The sequence below is a fragment of the Oryctolagus cuniculus genome, chromosome 19 (genome assembly GCF_964237555.1).
Source record: "Oryctolagus cuniculus chromosome 19, mOryCun1.1, whole genome shotgun sequence".
NCBI lineage: Eukaryota > Metazoa > Chordata > Mammalia > Lagomorpha > Leporidae > Oryctolagus > Oryctolagus cuniculus.
The window spans coordinates 30,848,161-30,870,119 of NC_091450.1; the positions used below are offsets into that span (position 1 = coordinate 30,848,161).

The 21,959-nt window shown below is 60.7% G+C and overlaps 3 protein-coding genes across 5 annotated transcripts; 2 read left to right on the forward strand and 1 right to left on the reverse strand.

Annotated features, from left to right (window-relative positions):
• The first annotated feature begins 56 nt into the window (after positions 1-56).
• On the forward strand, positions 57-5,024 carry ROGDI (rogdi atypical leucine zipper). The gene is made up of 11 exons (XM_051836154.2): positions 57-313; positions 383-454; positions 1,038-1,120; positions 1,281-1,335; positions 1,943-2,023; positions 2,422-2,517; positions 3,431-3,529; positions 3,765-3,878; positions 3,961-4,010; positions 4,119-4,245; positions 4,547-5,024. The coding sequence occupies exons 1-11, from the start codon at positions 263-265 to the stop codon at positions 4,586-4,588; spliced, it is 870 nt and encodes a 289-aa protein (XP_051692114.1). The 5' UTR covers positions 57-262; the 3' UTR covers positions 4,589-5,024.
• Positions 5,025-5,364: 340 nt separating this feature from the next.
• On the reverse strand, positions 5,365-6,303 carry SMIM22 (small integral membrane protein 22). 2 transcript variants are annotated; one of them, XM_008249628.4, is made up of 3 exons: positions 5,801-6,303; positions 5,615-5,715; positions 5,365-5,476 (listed from the first exon to the last, which is right to left on the reverse strand). In XM_008249628.4, the coding sequence occupies exons 1-3, from the start codon at positions 5,922-5,924 to the stop codon at positions 5,435-5,437; spliced, it is 267 nt and encodes an 88-aa protein (XP_008247850.2). In that variant the 5' UTR covers positions 5,925-6,303; the 3' UTR covers positions 5,365-5,434. The 2 variants fall into 2 exon arrangements, with proteins under 2 accessions (XP_008247850.2, XP_008247854.2); XM_008249632.4 differs by having other exon boundaries at positions 5,630-5,715; positions 5,801-6,271.
• Positions 6,304-9,932: 3,629 nt separating this feature from the next.
• SEPTIN12 (septin 12) lies at positions 9,933-19,524 on the forward strand. 2 transcript variants are annotated; one of them, XM_017338210.3, is made up of 10 exons: positions 9,933-10,044; positions 10,306-10,488; positions 10,823-10,948; positions 11,032-11,113; positions 13,749-13,886; positions 14,036-14,153; positions 14,244-14,339; positions 18,004-18,100; positions 18,707-18,758; positions 18,843-19,524. In XM_017338210.3, exons 2-10 carry the CDS (start codon positions 10,326-10,328, stop codon positions 19,369-19,371), a joined length of 1,401 nt encoding a protein of 466 aa, XP_017193699.2. In that variant the 5' UTR covers positions 9,933-10,044; positions 10,306-10,325; the 3' UTR covers positions 19,372-19,524. The 2 variants fall into 2 exon arrangements, with proteins under 2 accessions (XP_017193699.2, XP_069920104.1); XM_070064003.1 differs by lacking the exon at positions 9,933-10,044 and having other exon boundaries at positions 10,051-10,488.
• Positions 19,525-21,959: the final 2,435 nt, after the last annotated feature.

A 21,959-nucleotide genomic window follows, 5' to 3' on the forward strand; every position in this document is an offset into this window, starting at 1 on the left:
CCGGCGGGCAGCGCTGCGGCCCGGCCTCGTCCGTCCGCACCCCGCTCGGCGCCTGAGGCCGTGCCGGCGCGGGCCGGGTTCGCGCAGCCGCCGGTCTCGTGAGCCAGGGAGGGCCGAGAGGCGCTGGCCAGTCACCGGCACGGAGACGGCCTGGGGGGCGGGACCGGCGCCTGCGCAGCCAATCGCTGGCGAGGGAGGGGGTGGAGCCGGGCGCCGCGGACGGACGGGGGACAGACCCGCGAGGAGCGGGCGGGCGGTCGCGATGGCGACGGCGACGGCGATGGCGGCAACCGCAGCGGAACGGGCCGTGCTGGTGAGCCGCGGGCGGCGGGCGCGGGCGCGGGCGGCGGGGCCGGGCCGTGACCGCGCGCTGTCCCGGCAGGAGGAGGAGTTCCGCTGGCTGCTGCACGACGAGGTGCACGCCGTGCTGCGGCAGCTGCAGGACATCCTCAAGGTAAGCACGGCTTCGCCCCGCCCCCGGGCTGCGTCCCCGCGCCGTCCCGTGGGTGTTGGCTGGGCGCCCACTGAGCACGGGACACCGAGCCCCGCCGAAGGGCACCTGCAGCCTAGCGGGACACGGGCCGCGCTGTGACCCAGGAGGGCTGGGCTCAGCCCCGGGTTGAAGCAGGGACTAATCCGAGAGCAGGAGCGCACAGCCTGTGACACGGGCCAGCACTCAGCCCCTCCGGGCCTGCTTCCCCCTTTGCACAAAGCGGGTAACAACAGCCATCTCGCAGGGCTGTTGTGAAGTAAGCCGGTCATCCCACAAAAATGTCTGGTGCGGTGCGTGGTGTGGCCCAGAATTGCAGGTTTCCGTGACTGGGAGGCCACACTTCTGTTGGGTATTCCCCAGGGTGGGCACACAGGAGGTGCTCAGAGAAGGTGAACGAGCAGGGAGGGGCAGCACGGTGGGATGTACCCAGGAGTCTTGGGGAGGGTCACCTTGGCCCTTCCCTGGCTGACCGGGGGTTGGGGGCTTCTGGGAGGAGCACAGGTGGAACCCGAGTGACCTTACCTGGCTGCCCTCTGCCCTGCAGGAGGCCTCTCTCCGTTTCACCCTGCCCGGCTCAGGCGCTCAGGGGCCAGCCAAGCAGGAAAACTTCATCCTGGGCAGCTCTGGGTGAGCCGGGCAAGCAGAGACCCACAGGGAGGGCTCCTCGGGGTACCCTGGGGCAAGGGCCCTCTGCCCTGCAGACTGATTGGCTGTGGGGTGGGAGGGCCAGGGACAGCCTGCTGGGTAGGGGACAGAGCAGGCGCTACTCTGACCCCATGTGTTGCAGCACAGACCAGGTGAAGGGTGTGCTGACTCTGCAGGGGGATGCCCTCAGCCAGGCGGTGAGTCCCCTGCCCCTCTACCTCCCCACCCGCTTACCCCAGCTTTGCCATGAGCTGCCTGAGCGACTGGGCAGGACCTGCGCCTCTCCAGCCTGTTTCCTCATTTGTAGAATGAAAGCCACCGTGTCCCCCTCCCCAGGGGATCTGTGTGGATCCAGTGAGAGGTGCAAGGGGCCAGAGCCGGGACTTGCTCAGCAGGCAGCACGGCCCGGCATCTGGGCCCCATGGAGCGGGGGCACTGGCAGAGTCCAGTCAGCCACCACCTGAGCTCCATTCTGTGCCTGACCCGACGCTGGGCACCACGGCACTGCCCGCATCCCTACCGTCACAGAGAGGCTGCGTCCCCTCCCGCTCTTCCCTTTCTCAGCCTTTTCCCTTTCGCTTCTCTGTGGCTCCTCACGGGCCTGAGTTCCTGTTTCTTGGCCTCCCGTCTTCACCGGTAAATGGCCAGGGCGTTGGGAGGCCCTCGGCCGTGCAGAGCTCTGGGGCCTGAGCCACCACACTTCTCCCCTGCCCCAGTCCCCTTTCTTGACCTGGCTGAAGGGCTCTGAGTGGCCAGAAGCCGCAGGGGGTCCCTGGGCCGGGCTTACCCGCTGTTGCCTGTCAGGACGTGAACCTCAAGATGACGCGGAACAGCCAGCTACTGCACTTCGCCTTCCGGGAGGACAAGCAGTGGAAGCTGCAGCAGGTACCCAGCACTGCGCAGCCTCAGGGCAGGCAGGGGCAGGCCCGGGGCCCGGAGGCCACAGCAAGCTTGGGAGAGAGTGTCCTAGCAGGGACGCCTGTCCTGTGCATGGTCAGGACCCCCTGGGTGGGGTCATTCAGAACAACCCTGTCCAGAGTCTCCAGGGGCTTGCCGTGGCTCCTGGGATCAAGTCCATGCTCCCTCCAGCTTCTGGACCACTGGGCCCAGCCTGCCTGCCCCTCTGCTCCAGGCGGTTGTCTCGCCTTTAGAAGGTGAGCTTCTGGGGTCAGAGGCAGGCTGGACAGGTGTGCACCCTCCCCCCCTGGGAGACAGAGGCCACAGAGGCTGTCTGAAGCCGACAAAATGTGGCCCGGTAACTGCTGCACCGGTGCTGTTTTCAGATCCAGGACGCCAGGAACCACGTGAGCCAAGCCATTTACCTCCTGGCCAACCGGGAGGAGAGCTACCAGTTCCAGACGGGGGCTGAGGTTCTCCAGGTGAGCTGCCCGAAGGCACCGGAGGGCCAGCTCCCCAGCGCAGCCCTGAGCCCTGGCTGGTTCCTGGAGAGCCGGTGACCTCTGACCTGTCTGTACACATCCAGCCATAGCATACTGACTCACAACCTAGGGTCTGGAATCAAACTCAGGTTCCATTCCGAGGGCCTCCAGTGTGAGCTTGGCCACTGTGTGCCCCATTTGCTCACCTGTAAAGGGGCAGGCACACTCTGGTGGCTGTTACCTGCAGTAACACAGGTCAGGTGGCCCCCAGGAAGCACACCGCAGAGTGTAGCAGCTGGGCGTAGTGGCGGCGGCGGGTGTAAGTGACGCCTCCGAGTCTGGAGTGAGCGAGCCCACCTGTCGGAAGCACTGTGCTGCCCCTCGTTGGCTGTGTGTTTTGGAGGGGGTCCCCTACCCTGTGTGTGTCTGGTCCTTCATACTGGGGCCAAGTGCACGTGGCCCTTCCAGAACTGACCACAACCACCCGGGTGGTGTCAGCCCCCTGCCTCCACCAGACCATCTTCACTTCCTGGGCCCGCGGCGGCAGCGGCCGGGCTCTCAGGACTCTGCGGGGCTCTGTTGTGGCTCCGGAAGGTCCCACCGCTCACCAGCCTCCGCCTCAGGGCCTCGGTCTCCTCACCTGTGGGGGTGAGGCTGGCTTCTGCGAAGCCCGCCCTGACGCCGTGCACCTGAGCTGGATGAGGCCCCCTCCTGAGCTGCACTGCCGCCCACCCGTGTGCACAGCCTCGATCCCTGGGCTCACCCCCCAGAGCTCCAACCCCCCACCCCCCCACCCCCCGCCAGGCCACTGCAGGCTGAGAACTCTGACCTGGCAGTAGCGACAGTGACCGCTGCCCCTGGTGCCGGGCCCTGTCCCATCACCCACAGTGGCTGTGACCCGCCCCTCCCCCAGCTCATGGATGCCGTGATGCTGCAGCTGACCAGAGCCCGCAACCGGCTCACCACGCCGGCCACCCTCACCCTGTCCGAGATTGCTGCCAGCGGCCTCACGGTCAGTACCATTGATCCCCGCCCTGTGCTCCCCAACACGTTAACCCTGCCTGGGTCAGAGGCTTCTAAACTGGGCAGTGCAGGAACCTACTTTGGGTGCCTGAGAAAAATCTAGAAGCCCCAGCACGTGGGATGAACGTCTCCTCCCCACTCTGCGAATGGGTCCAGGCCCCAGGCTGCGGTGCAGCTCTGGTCAGTGGGGGTGGTTGGGGTCTCATCCCACCTGCCGCCCCCAGCGGATGTTCGCCCCCGCCCTGCCCTCCGACCTGCTGGTGAACGTCTACATCAACCTCAACAAGCTCTGCCTCACCGTGTACCAGCTGCACGCCCTGCAGCCCAATTCCACCAAGGTGAGCAGAGCCTGCCCCACCCCCGGCCCCCAGACCCGCGGGCCGAGCTCCGCCTGACCGGGACTGGGGCTCTTGTCCCTAGAACTTCCGCCCATCTGGAGGCGCTGTGCTCCACAGCCCTGGGGCCATGTTGTAAGTATGGGGGGGGGGGGGCCTGGCCCCGGAATGCCTCCACCCCACCCCTCTGCACCTGGGGGCTGGACCCGGCCCCCTCTCAGGAACCTGCCCCTCACCTGCCAGTGAGTGGGGCGCGCAGCGCCTGGAGGTCAGCCACGTGCACAAGGTGGAGTGCGTGATCCCCTGGCTCAACGACGCCCTCGTCTACTTCACCGTCTCCCTGCAGCTCTGCCAGCAGCTCAAGGATAAGGTGGGGGGAGTTGCTGGCCCAGCCCTCACGGGGGGACGTTCAGGGGCTCTCATCACACCTCCCAGGTGTCCCCAGGTCCCGAAGGCCATTGCACCCCCACGCTCGGGCCAGGCACCTGGGCCGTGGTGTCACTGGCGAACGTGCCTGTCCCAGACACATTGGCCCTAGCTGACCTTCCCATCTCACCTGGCCACGGAGGGTGCGTGGGCCAGCGCGTGGCTCCATCCAGGGAAACCCAGCTGACTCCCAGCCCCCACTGACCACACGCCAGCACCTGCTGACCGTGCCCTGTCCTCCACAGATCTCCGTGTTCTCCAGTTACTGGAGTTACAGACCCTTCTAAGCCGAGGACCCCAGGAGCCTGTCCCCACCCCCACCCTTTGGGGTGCCAGCCAGAGGTGGGCCCTGCAGGCCGCATATCTCTGCTTCACCCATACTGTCGAAAACACACAGATAGGAGTGGACACACAGCGCCGGGAGGAAGGGCCCCGATCTGGTGGTATGCTGGAGGGACAGTCAGGAAGGCCGGTCACGGGGCGGCCCACATTCCAAGCCCGGCTGGCCTGGACACCTCAGGAACCTTTGGACTCAGGATGGGGCCAGGCCCTGGACGCTCCTTCCTCTTCTTTCCCTCTCGGCTGCGTCCGGTGGCCGGGTGAGGGGCGGGGAGGAGGGGGCCCAACGGGGCGGTGGACGCTCTCCCCGTGAGTGAGCTGCATACCCTTGGCTATGTTTGTGCTGCCATGAGACCTCTAGGAAATACAGTTCATCAGACATCACTGGAGCCCTGGTCTGTCTGTCCTGTCTGGGTGGGGACCAGGTGAGGGTCCCCAGTGGTCAGTAGCCATCAGCTTCAAGAACTGGCAGCCCTCTTCCCAGAGCCCAGCACCACGCCGAAGCTGGACACGGAACCCACCTTAGAGAGGGGCCTCCAAGGCTGAGAGGGACAGGGTCGAGAGCTCGGCCTGAAGTTCGTGCCCAGACAGCCAGTTTTCCTGCCATTAGCTGGGTGGCGTGGAATGGCAGGGCACAGCCCCCAGCTGAGGCGAGGAGGGGCACCATCTCAGTGAGACAGGAGTCCCCACCCAGTGAGGCTTGGAACACAGTCAAGAATCAGGCTCTGGGCAAACACAAGGCATTGTTCCTGTCACCTGGGGCACACTCAAGAAGGGGCTGGCTGGATGCGGTGTTAAGGCTCCAGGGCCAAGTTGTCCACTCCCTTGGGGCCTTCCTGCAAGAGAGGGGCCCAGCGGGGTTCATGTTTGGGTTCCCCCAGCCTCTCTCGGGCTGCACCCTCCCCTGCCCTCCTCCTCCACCACCCCCACCCCTGGTGGAACTCCAGGCTGCCCCGGAGGCAAGCAGCACTCACCTTCCGGGGGCTCACCTTCCGGGGGGTCCCAGGGGAGGCGCAGCAGCAGCAGCAGCAGCAGCAGTGGGCAATGACCAGCAGCAGCAGCAGCAGCACAGTGCCTGGGGGGGCACGGGGGGGGGGGTGTCTAGATGGAGCCTCTGACCTGGGGCTGGGGCAGGGCCTCGCCCACCGCTCACCGCTCACCGATGAAGGTGAGGAAGACGATGAAGGCCACGGTGTCCCACTCGGACTGGAACAGCTGGTGGCTCTTCAGTCTGCCTAGCACTTCCTTGGCCGCGGCCTCCAGCTCCTCCACGGATACACTCATCTTGGCAGGTGCGTTCTGGGCGCAGCTGTCCTGGCCCCCAGGGACCACCTCAGAACCCTGGGCTGCTGTCAGGCCCGGCCTCTCCCCCTCCCGCCCCTGCCTCTGTCCCAGACCCGGCCCTCTGACCCCTGCTCTGAACCTGGCCAGGCCCCTTGCAGCACCAGGAAGCTTCTGAGCTGGCCCAGCCCCGGGTCCTAAGGAGTGCAGTGTGCTTCCTGCTTCCGGATCCACCTCACCTGAGGCCTTGGCAACCAGCCCCGCCCTCCCCCAGGCTCAGCAGGTGTGCTTCCTGCCTCAGCCCACAGGAGAAGCCTCAGTGCTGCAGGGCCCGGGGAAGGGTTGCTGTCCTATCTTTAGTTTGCCGCAGCCCAGCAGTCTGGAACCAAGGGCACCCAGTCGCTGCCGCCTTCACGCATGACAGAGAAAGGAGGAAGGGCTTGTCCACATTCCACTCCCCTCCCAGGGCAGTTAGGGCAGCCGCACCAGGCCCCAAAGGTCCTTGGGCTACCTTCATCCTCAAAATACCTTTGCAAGGTGGTGGTTACTGCCTCGCAGACTGCCCGTGGGACCAGCAGCCGCTGACCCCTGACATCGCTCTCCACGGCACAGGGTGAGCAGCCCGCCTGCCTCTTCTTTCAGGACACAGGGCCTGGTGGGGTGTGGCCTGGACGCAGGGCTGCAGGCCAGGTGGACAGCTCCTTGTCTTGTAGATGCTTGTGGTCGAGCGGGCGACAGACGTTAGCTACAGGGAGTTTTGCATCCAGCACTGATGTGCCCCCTGCCTTATTCTTCAGGCCACGCTGACGGGTGTTCCCGCTGTACAGACGAGCAGACGAGGGCCTGGAGAAGTTAAGGAGCTAGCCTAGGCCGCACACCCGATGGCTTCATTTCCCGCTGCAGTCACACATCACAGGCTCCGTGGCTGCAGACAACTCAAACTTCCCGTCCTACGGCCTGCAGCGCAGAGAGCAGAGCGGGCTGGCCATGCCACGTTCCTTTGAAAGTTCAAGGGGAGAGTCCGTTCCTCATCTTGTCTTCTTTTTGAAAGATTTATTTGAAAGGTGGAGTTACAAAGAAGAGAGAGGGAGAGACAAGTATCTCCCGTCTGCTGGTTTACTCCCCGAATGCCACACTGGACCAGGCCTAACCCAAGAGCCAGGAACTCCATCCAGTCTCCCACGTGGGTGGCAGGGGCCCAGGTACTTGAACCATCTTCCCACTGCTTTCCCAGGTAACTTTAGCACCGAGCTGGATTCGAAGTGGAGCAGCCAGGACTTGAACCAGGGCTCAGGTGGAATGCCAGGTGTCAGCTAACCTGCAACTCCATAGCAGGGGCTCCCATCCTAGATCTTAACTCTACCAACATGTGAGCTTGGACACATTCACTCAACTCCTTCTTACCTCCATTTCCCCATGCGTACAAGGGGTATATTGTATATATGGCGGGGGGATTCAGTGAAATGACCAACACTGGAGCCCCTGTGGCACCGTGGCAGGTTCACGGGGAGTGGGCACTGACACCAGCACCGCTGGCTCCGTGCTTCCAGGGCGGCTCCCTCCAGTCTTTTTGCCTTCTGTATGAACTTGGGCTCAGTGCACACCTGTCCACGATGCCCGCGACTCGGGTCCTCTCGGACTTGGCTCTGCAGTCAGCTGTGCCCTGGAAGCCTCCTGAGGATAGGCTGAGTTCTGCACTGAGCCCCGAGCCCACAGGGGCTCCTTGGACCTCACCAACCGCAGCCTCCACGATGCTTGTCCTCATCCGCAGAATTCACTGTCACTCTAGGGGACGGCTGGCCTGGAGTCTCCCCTGCACAGAATCCTGCAACACTCCGGGAAGCAGAATTTCCCCCCAGGGCGATGTGGCTCCACTCTCCTATGCTTCCAGGGGGCCTCGTGCCACACGCTGACGGCCGGGACTGTCGGGCAGGGGTCTGAGTCAGCGAATGGCCACCACCTGGGACGCCGGCATCCCACATCTGCAGGGCCTGGTCCAGTCCCAGCCTCCCTGCTCCGATCAAGCTTCCTGAGAAATGTATGGCCTGGGAGGCGGCGAGTGATGGCTCAAGTGCTGGGGTCCCTGCACCCGTGTGGGAGATTCGTTTGGAGTTCCTGGCTCCTGGCTTCAGTGTGGCCCGGCCCTGGCTGTTGTGACCATGTGGGGAGTGAACCAGGGAATGGAAGATTAAGATCTCTCTCTCTCTCTCTCTCTCTCTCTCTCTCTCTCTCGCCTCCCCTCTCTGCCTTTGAAATAAAATGAAAATGTCTTAAAAGAAATAGGGGCCCCATTGTGGTGCAGCAGGTTCAACCACCACCTGGGACCTGGCATCCCATATGAGCACCAGTTCTGGTCCTGGCTGCTCTGCTTCCCGTCCAGCTCCCTGCTGATGTGCTTGGGAGAGCAGTGGAAGAAGGCCCAAATAGTTGGGCCCTGCCACCCATGTGGGAGACCCAGATGAAGCTCCTGGCTCCTGGCTTCAACCCGGGCCAACCGTGCCATTGCAGCCATCGGGGGAGTGAACCAATAGATGGAAGATCTCTCTCTCTCTGGCTCTCTCTCTGCGTATCTCTGCCTTTCAAATAAATGAATAAATCTTAAAAGAAAGAAAGAAATGGACGTGTGGTCCCAGCCAGGCTCCCCTCCTCAAAGCCTATAAGGTCAAGCCTCTGTTGTCAGCCGTGTAGACACAGCAAGGAAGAAGGGCGGGCAGAGGCAGTGGAGAGAGGAGGACCGGGGCTCAGCTCAGGGCAGCTGAGGCTACAGTGGCTTTATAGTCACCCTGGGTACCCCGGGGGACTGCTTCTGGAACTGCAGATGCTCGAATCCCTTGTGTAGTATTTGCATAGCAACTGCCCACGTCTTCCCAGATGCTGTCTTTCCACTGTGACTTAGAATACCTAAGGTGCACACCGGCTGCGAGAATCGCTGGTAACACCTGTTGTTCAGGGAGCGGTGACAAGATGCAGTACCGGCGCGATTTTGTTTGCTGTAATATTTTCCGTCTGCAGTTAATTGATGGGGCAGGCGTGTGGAACGCCCTGATAGGAAGGGCTGCCTATATAGTGTCACTGTGACACAGCCACACACCATGGGTTTACGTGTTGCCTCTGGCCGGTGCTGTGACAAGAGTCGCGTGGTTGCTGCAACAGAGGCCTTAGGACCAACCAGACCTAAAACAAGGGCGCTCCGCCTCCTTATGGAAACCCCTGGCCAAAGCCTGCAACTGAGAGGTGCTTAGGGCTGTCAGCGTCGGCTGTCAGAAAACCTCGTCAGAGAGACAATACAGGGGAGCAGGGACTGTGGCAAGCTGGAGAGCACACTGCCCCTCTAGAGAGGGCATTGCCGGCAGCTGTGGCCCGAGCCCAGAGTGGGCAGGGCTGCGGTCTCTATGACGCTTTGGAAATCCAGACACTTCTGTGAATACAAGAGACAGTAGGGACTAAGAACATGGACTCGGAGCAGAAGTGTCTGGGTAAGTCCCAGCTCCGCCAGGTTCTCACTGCATGACCTGGAGCAGTTTTCTTGGTCTCTGTCTTCCCTGTAAGGTGGGGGTAGGAACAGCACTCCCCTCCCAGGGTGCTGGTGTTTAGTAGCCAGCCAACATGTCACGGCTCCCAGAACAGTGCCAGGTATGCAATACATGCCAGGTTAAGTGTTTGCCGAATCATTCTCCTGGTGGATCAACACTGGTGGTTGAAGATACCGCACCGCCCACAATGGCAGACCAAAGAAGGCACATGGAGGAACTGCTTTGAGCCCTGGGTCCCAGCTTTGCTTCCCCAGGCAGAGCAGCTGAGAGTCATGGGCATGGAAGTTGAATTTAGCTCAGCCACTGACCGGCTCATGGCCGTGGTGGAGGGAGCCGTGTGGAGGTGGGGTGGGCGTAGAGCCAGGCCAGGCTGGTTGGGGGTGGTCTGCAGGAACAAAGGGCTGGAAGACCACATCTCCGTTCCCTGCCCTCGGTCCCTGCCTGCTGCGCAAGGAGGCCCCAGGAAGGAGGCACAGAACTCAGAGTCTTCCGTTAACTGTCACTCTCTCCCCTCCCCCTTGCCACACACACCAGGGCCTGCCAGGACTGAGCCATTCCTGGCCACTCCCACAGGGACCCACACCCACCAGGTGCCCCTGCCCCCAAGAGTCCCAGGACCCGCTTGGGCTGTGGGTGGGGGAAGCACAGGCCTTGGGGGCTGGAGCACCTCAGGATGGGGGTTCAGGCCCCCCAGGCCTTGGCCCACAGGGACTCAGGGCAGACCAGGGGTGTAAGGTGGGGGGGGGAGGGACTGGCAGCAAAGCCAGGAGTCAGGTTCAGATGTGAGGACTCAGCCTGGCCCCCTGAGAGCCCCAGTGACGCAGGCCTTCTCCCCGCCCCCTGGGTGACAGGCATCCTTGCACCCTCGCCCATGGACCCCCTGCGGCAGTCCCCTTCCCCCTGCTCCTCCCGGCCCTCCAGCCCCAGGACCCCACCGTGCGAGATGTTAGGTCTCGTGGGCATTGAAGCCGTGCTGGACCAGCTGAAGATCAAGGCCATGAAGATGGGGTTTGAGTTCAACATCATGGTGGTGGGTGAGTGAGACCCCGTGTGCCTGGGTAAGGCTCCCCTCTGCACAGCCCCAGCTCCCCGTTGGTTAAGTGGTGGGCCAGAGGATGGCACCCACAGGGTGTTGTCATTGAACATGTGGGAGTCGCAGGGTCAGTAAAGACCAAGATGGCCCATGAAGCTCAGACCGAGCGGCGGGGAGCGGCCGACTCCGGGATGCCCCAGCGCACACCCAGGAGAACAAGCCCTTGTGTGTGTGCGCACTACAATAGCTGCTTTGTAAAAAGTGTTACTTATGCGAGAGTTTGAGGGGCACTGTGAGAAATGCCCACTGTCGCTGCTGTCATCTGGTCATTCCAGGGCAGAGCGGGCTGGGCAAGTCCACCATGGTGAACACGCTGTTCAGGTCCAAAGTGTGGAAGTCGACCCTGCCAGGCCTGGGGGTGACCACCCCCCAGACACTGAAGCTGCATGCAGTGACCCATGGTGAGTGGGCCATGTGCGTGGGCTCGCGTGCCCCAGCCCCCACCCCCAGCCCCGAGCCCTCACCCGCCCTGCTGCCTCCACAGTCATCGAGGAAAAGGGCGTGAAGCTGAAACTGACGGTGATTGACACGCCCGGCTTTGGGGACCAGATCAACAACGACAAGTGGTGGGTTCCAGGGGTGGGGGCTGGCCTGGCTGTCCCGCTCCCACCCTTGCCCCCGACCTCTGGGAAGCTCCCGAGCCCTGAAGCGGCCTGGCCAGGTCATCTCTGAGCCTGGCTTCCTCCCCTGCATAGTGGGTGCAGGGAGCTGAGTGTGTAAAGGGCTTGGCTTGCTGCCCGGGGCACAAGGAGTGCAGAGTAGGGACCGTGGTGTCACAGCAGTTAGAGGCCCAGCTCAGGTCAGCACCGCTGCGTCCGGCCACTCTCCAGCAGTGTAGGCTGGAGCCAGTTTCCTTCGCTGTCACTTGGTATCACCCTGTAGAGCTGTTCTGGGCTCTGAGAGCAGCTGGTGCACGCACACACTCTCATGTACATGTATGCACTTGTACACACTCAAGTATACACTCATATACATGTATACACTCAGATACACACACCCATATACACATATACACATGGACACGTGCATACATACTCAGACACACACACACACAGGTACACACTCATACACATGTATATGCTCACCTACACTCAATCACACACCCATATACACATATACACATGGACACGTGCATACATACTCAGACACACACACACACAGGTACACACTCATACATATGTATACACTCATATACACACACCCACATACACGTATATACATGGACACGTACATACATACTCAGACACACACACAGAGGTACACATACACATGGACATGTGCATACATACTCAGACACACACATACATACAGGTACACACTCAAACACATGGACACAGTCATACCTTCATACAGTCACATACATACAATCACATAACTCATGTACACACATACAGGGACACAGCCGTTCACTCGCATACACACATGGACATAGTCGCACACATGCACACGCACATGCATTCACATACACTCACACCGCCATACATGGACACAGTCACGCATGGACAAAGTGCACACACTCATATACACACGTACATACTCAGACACACACTTACACATGTACACAAATACACACTCAGGTACACACTCATACATGTGCACACAAATACGCACAAGCAATCTAACAACTCGCACGCACACACACAGTCACATATGTGCACATACACACCCATACACAGTCACACATGCACACATGAACACAGTCACAACTCACAATACACGGCTGGCGCCGCGGCTCAATAGGCTAATCCTCTGCCTTGCGGTGCCGGCACACCGGGTTCTAGTCCCGGTAGGGGCGCCGGATTCTGTCCCAGTTGCCCCTCTTCCAGGCCAGCTCTCTGCTGTGGCCAGGGAGTGCAGTGGAGGATGGCCCAAGTGCTTGGGCCCTGCACCCCATGGGAGACCAGGAGAAGCACCTGGCTCCTGCCATCGGATCAGCGCGGTGCGCCGGTTGCAGTGCGCCGGCCGCGGCAGCCATTGGAGGGTGAACCAACGGCAAAGGAAGACCTTTCTCTCTGTCTCTCTCTCTCACTGTCCACTCTGCCTGTCAAAAAATAAATAAATAAATAAAAATTAAAAAAACAACTCACAATACACATGCACAAACACACACACACCTTCACACACAGTCACACACATGGACACAGTCACCACTCACATACACCTGCGCATGCACACGGACACACGGACACAGGACAGGCTGCATACTCTGCAGGACCCTGAGGGATGACAGCCTGGGTGAGGCCCCTTGTTCAAAACTTGTAAGAACTGGGGGACCACAACCTCAAAGCACGCCACCAAGCACAGCACCCTCTAAGTTCAGAGCTGTGTGCAACCCCTCCACTCACAAACCTGTGAAGCCAGCCGCACACATGGCTTACTGAGCATTTACTGTGTGCCCACCTCTGCTGTGGACACAGCCATGGGCGGAGCGAATGAGTGTGCTGGGCTCCGTGGAGTTGCCACCGCAGGGCTGGCAGGGGCAGACGCAGAATGAAGCCCATCAGCTAACACAGCAGGTGAGGCTAGACCCAGGCACCCCAGAGAGAGAGACAGCTCCACTGGGGCAAGCAGGGAAATCGGGGGGGTCGTGGATACACCAGGGCGCCCGCAGCCGGCGTCACGGTCAGACAGAATGTGCCGAGTCTAGCAGAGGAAAAAAAGGCAGCGAGGGTGCGGCTGTAAGTGAGGTGATGGGGAAGAGCCCACTGAAAGGTGGCGTGTGGGCAAAGCTTCCCAGAGACGAGGGCACGAGGCGTGTGTGGTGCTGGGGAACAGCGCTCCAGGCAGAGGCCAGGGTGCAGGCAGAGGGCCTGGGGTGCCCTGAGGCCCAGTCTGGGGTGCCCAGAGGTCTCAGTGAGAGAGGACAGGGAGGAGCGGGGAGGGGCACAAGACACTGCAGGGCCTTGGGGGCCGCAGAGGTTCTTTCTGTGTGGCCAGTGGAGGTGGAACAGAAGAGCTGACCGCAGCCTGAGGGTAGGGACAGGGGAGAGGTGCCAGGTCGACACCCCCCCCAAAAGTGGGTGGCACTGTCCCATTTCAGAGACAAGCTGAGAGAGGCAGGGGCCTCTGCATCTCCCCATGGTACAGGGGAGTGGGTGACCACGCGGCCCTGGACAATGGGCCGCCCTGAGGGCGAACCCCTCCAGGGCCCCAGGGGAGGCGGGACGGGGTTCCGAGGGCAGGGTTCATCTGCCGCCCCAGCTGGGACCCCATCCTGGGCTACATCAACGCGCAGTACGAGCAGTTCCTGCAGGAGGAGCTGCTCATCACCCGCCAGCGCCACATCCCAGACACCCGCGTGCACTGCTGCGTGTACTTCGTGCCGCCCACCGGGCACTGGTGAGGTGGCCGGGCTGGCGGTGGGCAGGGCTGCCAGTGTGGGGCAGGGAGGAGGAGGGCAAGGGGTCCTGGGGTGGGCTGGGGGCTTCCTGCCCCTCACACACACTCCCCACTGCCACCACCGGCCCGGCCCTGCCCTGCCCGGGCAGCCTGCGGCCCCTGGACATTGAGTTCCTGCAGCGGCTGTGCCGGACGGTGAACGTGGTGCCCGTGATCGCCCGGGCGGACAGCCTGACCATTGAAGAGCGAGAGGCCTTCAGGACCAGGGTGACCCGGGTGCCTGGGGCCGGGCTGGGGCCAGTGTGGCAGGGGGCAGGGTGGGCAGGGAAGACTGAGGCCTCCTGTGTGCGGGCCCAGATCCAGCAAAACCTGAGAAGTCACTGCATCGACGTGTATCCACAGAAGTGCTTTGATGAGGACATCAACGACAGGATTCTCAACAGCAAGATCCGGGTGAGAGCCGGGGATGGGGGGCAGGCGGGGACAGAGGCCAGGGGACACAGATTGGGGGACGGAGGCTGGGGGACAGAAGCCGAGGAGACAGATTGGGGGAACAGTCTTTCTGTGCAAACTCTCCACCTAAACATTGGTCTCTACAACTCAGGAAATGTGAGGTGCTTCCTCCTGCCAGCTGTCACTACTCCATCCCCGGCCCATGACCCAGACACCTCAAGGGGATAGACCGCACTGAACGATATAAACAGAGAGTGTTGTTGCACTGTGGCGGGGTGGACCTTCACACACAGATGGGAGGAGTGAAAAATGAGGGGGCAACCTCTTTGGAACCCAGCCTGGCAGCTCTGAGCAGCTGAGCAGCAGTCACTGTGGGTCCCAGCTGCTGCGTTTCTGGGTGCACACCCAGGGTACACACGTGTGCTCACGCCTTGCGCCCCAGTGCACCAGCAGCGTGGCTTACAATAGCCAACGTGCAAAACAAGCCCATGGCCAGCAGTCTTTGCATGCCATGGCAAACTTCTTGCTTTTGTAAGTTGTCATTTGTTTATTATATTTGAAAGGCCAAGTGAGAGAGAGAGAGAAAGAGAGAGCAAGACAGAGAGAGCTTCTTTCTCTGTTGACTCACTCCCCAAATGCCTCCAACAGCTGGGGCTGGACCAGCTGGAGCCAGGATCCCAGAACTCCATCCTGGTCTCCCACATGGGTGGCAGGGACCCAAGTTCTTTTTTTTTTTTTTTTAACAGGCAGAGTGGACAGTGAGAGAGAGAGAGACAGAGAAAAAGGTCTTCCTTTTCCATTGGTTCACCCCCCCCCAATGGCCACTGTGGCTGGTGTGCTGCGGCTGGCGCACTGCACTGATCTGAAGCCGGGAGCCAGGTGCTTCTTCTGGTCTCCCATGAGGTGCAGAGCCCAAGGACTTGGGCCATCCTTCACTGCACTCCCGGGCCACAGCAGAAAGCTGGACAGGAAGAGGAGCAACCGGGACAGAATCCGGCGCCCTAGATTCTAGGGGGACTAGAACCCGGTGTGCCGGCGCCGCAGGCAGAGGATTAGCCGACACCAGCTCGGACCCAACCACTTGAGCCATCACCTGCTGCCTCCCAGGGTGTGCATCAGCAGGAAGGTGGCTAGGAAGTAGAACAGGGACTCCAATCCGGGCGCTCCAATGTGGGACGTGTGCGTCTTAACCACCGACCCGAAGGCCCGCACCACGGGAACAAAGCACTGACAGACATGCACCACACCACACTGCAGAGGGACCTTGCACACACAGGCCTCAGTGGAAGCAGCCAGTTGCAAAAGACCACAGAGTGCATGAGTCCGTTTTGATGAAATGTCCACAACAGGCAAATCCACAAAGCAGTGATTGTCGGGGGCTGGGGGAGCAGGCAGAGGGAGTAAAAGGTACTAAAGGGTTCCTTTTGGGGGGTAATGAGAACATTCTAGAGTTAGAGACAATGATGGTTGCATAACCTTGTGAGTATGTTAGAGTCCACTTTGAAGGGACGAACTATCTGGTGTGAGTTAGACCTCCACAGAGCTGTTAGGCAGGGAGGAGGGAGCTCCTATGTTCGTGTCTCTGAAGCTGCTCAAGTCCTGTTCTCAGTCTCTATCCCAGTGCCTGTGTGACACGGTCAGTGCCAGTCCACCCAGAGCCCCAGAGCCCCGGGACTCGTCACCTGTAGACCCCCGCTCCAGCCCCTTCACCCAGGGACTCTGCTCCCCCGCGCCGTGCTCCTGCCTGGATTAGGAAAGGGCAGCACGGTGGGCTCTCGGGGCAGTGGTGGCGAGGCTACTCAGATGCCCAAGAATGGCAATGCATGGGCCTGAGTGTCAGCTCCACTTCTGAGTCCAGCGTCCTGCTAATGCCCACTCTGGGAGGCAGCACATGATGACCCAAGTACTTGGGGCCGCACCACCCACCTGGGGACCAAGATTGAGTTCCAGGCCTCCAGGCCGAGGGCAGGGTGGACGTCTGGCCCAGCCCTGGCTAGGCCTCTAGCTTTGGTCTGGCCCAGCCCTGGCTGTGGCAGGTCTTTGGGAAATGAACCAGCAGGAGGAAGAAGTCTCTTTCTGTGTCTCTCTGCCTTTCAAATACTACAAAAATGAACAAATTAGAAAATAAAAAGGAGGGGTCAGTGTTGTGGTGCAGCAGGTTAAACTACCACCTGCAATACCCGGCAATCCCGTATGGGTGCCAGCTGGAGTCCCGGCTGCTCCACTTCTGATCCAGCTCCCTGCTTATGCACCTGGGAAAGCAGCAGAAGATGGCCCAAGTCCTTGGGCCCTGCCACCCACATGGGAGACCCGGTTGTAGTTCTGGGTTCCTGGCTTTGGTCTGGCCCTGTCCTAGCTGTTACAGCTAGTTGGGGAGTAAACCAGCAGATGGATGATCTCTGTTTCTCTCTGTCTCTGCCTTTCTCTGTTTCTCTCTCTTTCTCTGTCTCTCTGTCTCTCTCTCTCTCTCTGTCACTCTGCCTTTCAAAGAAAAAGAGGAAGGAAAGAAGGCAGACAGACAAACCCACACATGGTGTTCTGGAGTTTACAAGTTTACATTTCCGCTTCTGGGGCCGGCGCCGCGGCTCACTAGGCTAATCCTCCGCCTAGCTGCGCCGGCACACCGGGTTCTAGTCCCGGTTGGGGTGCCGGATTCTGTCCTGGTTGCCCCTCTTCCAGGCCAGCTCTCTGCTGTGGCCAGGGAGTGCAGTGGAGGATGGCCCAGGTGCTTGGGCCCTGCACCCCATGGGAGACCAGGAAAAGCACCTGGCTCCTGGCTCCTGCCATCGGATCAGCGCGGTACGCCGCCCGCAGCGCGCCGGCCGCGGCGGCCATTGGAGGGTGAAACAACGGCAAAAGGAAGACCTTTCTCTCTGTCTCTCTCTCTCACTGTCCACTCTGCCTGTCAAAAAAAAAAAAAAAAAGTTTACATTTCCGCTTCTGGCCCTGAGTGAGGAGACAACTGGAGACGGCTGGTTGACGGCTCTGCCGTGTGGCTTCGGTGGCCCTGCTGCAACTGCTCTGTTCTGCAGCCATAGTCGGGAGTGAGCGGGTGGGCTTAACTGCGTGCTGATGGACGTGATGGAGGAAAACGGACGGGGGGCACAGTCGGGCCCAGGAGCCACAGCCTGCCTCTTCCGATTTACCAAGTTACATCTTTGTTTTCTGAGGGAGGTGGAGACCAAGAGAAACAGAACTCCCACCCACTGCTTCACTCCCCCACTCCAAATGCCTGCACCAGGCGGGCCAGGCTGAAGCCAGGAGCTGGGAACTCAACCTGGGTCCCCCTTGTGGGTGGCAGGGACTCAGTCACTTGAGCCGCCGCCGCTGCCTCCCGACGTCTGCAGTGGCGGGAAGCTGAGCCAGACTCGGCCCTGGGACACGGATATCTTAACCACGAGGCCCCACAGTCACCTCTGCAACCCTCGTGATGACCCCGAAGCTGGTGACACTGTGTGTTTCACAGCTGGCGGGAGCTCCCTTTCTCCCAGGGCTGCTCCGCTAACCCTCTGCTGCACCGAGCACTTTGCTGCTAGCACCGACCGAGTCCCCGGGCCCCACAGAACTCCCATGCTCTCCACAAAGGGCAGTGCCCTGGTGCCCTCTCTCTGCCGTCTCTCCTCCACCTCACTGGGGGGCCCATCTGCCTCCCCTCCTCCCCCAGGACCGGATCCCCTTTGCTGTGGTCGGGGCTGACCGAGAGCACCTGGTGAACGGGAAGTGTGTCCTGGGTCGGAAGACCAAGTGGGGCATCATTGAAGGTTGGTGCGGGGCCGTGGGGCAGGGTGCAGGTGAGGGTGGCGGCCCTCCCGGGCCCGAGGTGCTCAGCCTACAGACAGGGCAGATGGTGGGCCTGGGGAAGGGTCCGGCTTCCCGGCTGCAAAGCCCTGGGCAAGACCCCCGACTCTGAGCAGACCACGCAGGGTGGCTGGAGCCACCACTTTGCATGGCGCCCTTGAATTTACTGTGTGCTGAGCCTGGCAGCGACAGCAGGACTGACAAGGGCCCTGACCACTGATGGGGCAGGGGGGACCCCTGCAGGGAGCTGGGAAGGCCCCTGAAGGTGAGAGAAGAGTGAGAGAGGAGTAGCCGCCAGGGCAGAGCTTCGATGGGTTACGAACAACGTGATCCATAGTGCAGTATGCCCCGTATGATAATGACCAGTGGACTCGCTGTGCCCTGGGGACGTGATAACAAGCGAACTAGTGAATGAACAAACTGATGAAGGAGAGGTGGGATCAGACAGAACCTCGTGGAGAGGGGCAATGGCAGGCGTCGGGAGCCCCGCAGCATGGGGTAGGCGCTTGCTCTGTGTTCGCGAGGGTGGGGAGGCAGAGCAGAGCCGCACTCAGTACCGTGTCTTGCAGTGGAGAACATGGCGCACTGTGAGTTTCCTCTCCTGAGAGATCTGCTCATCCGGTGAGGATGCGGGGAGCCCTGGGGCTGGGGACAGGGAGCCCCTGGGACGCCCTGTCGAGCGCTGACCAACCTCCCCCTGCCCAGCTCCCACCTGCAGGACCTGAAGGACATCACCCATAATGTCCACTACGAGAACTACCGCGTCGTCAGGCTCAACGAGAGCCACCTGCTGCCCCGTGGGCCGGGCTGGGTGAACCTGGCCCCTGCCTCTGAGGGTCAGCTGTCCAGCCCTGGGCCCTTCAAAGTCTACAGCAGAACCCAGGACAATCCTGCCTCAGCAGGTCAGCTGTCTAGCGCCGGGCCCTACAAAGCTTACAGCAGGGCCCAGGACAATGCCACCTCGGCGGGTCAGCTGTCCAGCCCCAGGCTCTCCAAAGCCTACAGCAGGGTCCAGGACGATGCCACCTCGGCGGGTCAGCTGTCCAGCCCCAGGCCCTCCAAAGCCTACAGCAGGGCCCAGGACAATGCCACCTCGGGTCAGCCGTCCAGCCCCAGGCCCTCCAAAATCTACAGCAGGGCTCAGGATGATTACTCCGTGGCAGGTCAGCTGTCCAGCCCCCAGCCCTCCAGAATCTACAGCAGGGCCCAGGACAATTCTGAGGATGAGTTCTGAGCACGCACAGGTTCCCAGCATGCACCTGTTTAGCAGAGCACCTATTAAAGGTGGACATTGTTTTTTATGAAACGCTGTGCTTGGAAAGCAGAGAGGTGTTTTGTAAATGATTGCTTTGTGCTACCCTCCAATAAACGTGTAGTTCTTTTTTAAGTTCCAGTGTGAGACCCAGGGCCCTGGGCAGTCTTGGGGACTAGAGGGCTTCCCCTCTGCCCCAGAAGCAGGGCTTGGTGGTAAACTGGACCCCTGGATCCATACCATCCGTTCAGTGCAGGCCGAGGGCGGGGCGGATGTTTAGGTTCGCAGTTGAGCCCTGCGTCCTGCATCAGAGTGCCTTGTTTGACATCAGGCTCCGGTTCCTTTCTTCAGTTCCTTGCTGATGCAGACCTGAGATGCAGTGGTGTCGGCTCGAGTGGTCAGGTCCCCATCACCACCTGGAGACCCGGATGGAGTCCCCGGCCCCCAGCTTTGCCCTTGCCCAGCCCTGGTGTTGCTGTTCCTGGGATGTGCCTGCCAGAACCCAGAGGGATGGCAGACAGACAGACAGGGTGCTGACGGGACACAGCAGCCAGCCAGGCAGAGCACCTGCTGCAGGATGTGTGAGCTGCATCCTCCCAGGACTCTCCAGAGCCCTCGGAAACAAGTGGGCTTCACAGAGTCCCACGTGGTCGGGGCCAAAGCTGACACGGTCACTCGTAACCTCTGCCACCGCGGGAGCTGGGGGATGTCCACTCTCCAGTAAGCAGCAAGGACCTGGTGCTCATTCAGTAAATGACCATGGCAAGTAGCAGTACCCCCTCCTCTGGGAACCCCTCCTGACTTCTGCAGGTACCGCCCTTGCTGGCTTCTCCATGTCTGCACCACGCGGTTTGTTTTCGAGTCAGTCTCCCCCTTTAGACTGCGAGCTGTGTGCGGGCAGAGGCGTCCAGCACGGGGCAGGTGCTCGGGACGCTTAGCCAGGTCTCACAGAGTTCACCAGCTTGCCCTTCCACCGACACTCCAGGCGGGCTCGATTTGGGGAGCTCCCAGGATTCGTGGGGACACGCACCACCTGTCCCCGCCATCTCAGAGGTGGCATGTCGCTGCATCGGGGCAGAGACAGTCCCAAGCGTGAGAGCAGCCCTCGGCAACACAGCAATGCCTGCAGCAGGTCCAAAGCAACCACCCTTCAGCTCTGCACCGGCTGCTTTTCCAGTGACGGTTCCCACGGAGCCCTCAGACTCCCGACCTGCGGGGCCGAGTCAGTCTCCGCTGCCCAGAGCCACAGGGACGCCGGGATGTGCAGCAGAGTCCACTGCCTCCACCCATGAGATGCCAGCAGCACCTACTCCGGCGAGACAGCTTTGGCACGTGGTCCGCATGGGTGCGGTCGCAGTCTCCGAGGTTGGGAGCTGTGGATAGGTGTACACGCTTGCAAAGGCTCCCACAAGGGTATCAGCAGACGGAGCGTCCTTCCACCAGCTGCACACACATCCGACACGTATTAGTTTCCTACTGCGGTGGTATGTGTTTTTAATTCTTCAATAATGCCACATTTTAGCGGGAAGTCACGTGGCGGCAGTGATGAGCTGGTTTTGAGGCAATTCAGCGTGATCCCAGCCGGGGTGCTCACTGATGGTCCCGTTCCATTCCAACTGGTGTTGCTCTGTATGTCCATAGAGCAGCACGGAAAGTGACCCCTCCGGCTACTCCCGCACCTCCGTGTCTGTCAGGAGAATCAGGTGTACCTTTCTGGTGGCTCCGCCTTCTCTTGTCCCTGATAGCTGAGTGCTTTGAACCTGGAGGGGACTGCATGCACTCTTGGCCCAGGGAAGCCGTCAAACTGGACAGCAGCAGGAGCAGTTTCCCTTGGGTACCCTTGCAGAGCTGGCTGCTGGATTTTCAAATTTGCTTATTTATTTGAAAGGCAGAGGGAGGGAGATACAAAGATCTCCCATTCACTGGTTCACTCTCCTAATGTCTACCACAGCTAAAGCTGGGTCAGGGAACTGAATCCAGGTCTCCCACGTGGGCGGCAGGGACCCAACCACTTGGGCCATCACCTGCTGCCTTCCAGGATACACATTAGCAGGAAGCTGGACTGGGGGTGGAACTGGGACTTGGGAGTCCCAAACACAGTCTTAATTTTTTTTAATTTAAAAGAGCTACAGAGACTGATGCTGCAGCTCACTAGGCTAATCCTCTGCCTGCGGTGCTGGCACACCAGGTTCTAGTCCCAGTCGGGGCGCCAGATTGTCCCGGTTGCCCCTCTTCCAGGCCAGCTCTCTGCTGTGGCCAGGGAGTGCAGTGGAGGATGGCCCAAGTCCTTGGGCCCTGCACCCCATGGGAGACCAGGAGAAGCACCTGGCTCCTGCCATCGGATCAGCGCGGTGCGCCGGCCGCAGCGGCCATTGGAGGGTGAACCAACGGCAAAGGAAGACCTTTCTCTCTGTCTCTCTCTCTCTCACTGTCCACTCTGCCTGTCAAAAAAAAAAAAAAAAAAAAAAAAAAAGAGAGAGAGAAAGAGAGCGCTACAGAGAAGAAGCAGAGGTAGAAACAGAGAGAGATAGAAGACAGCGAGCAATATCTTCCATCTGCCATCTGCTGGT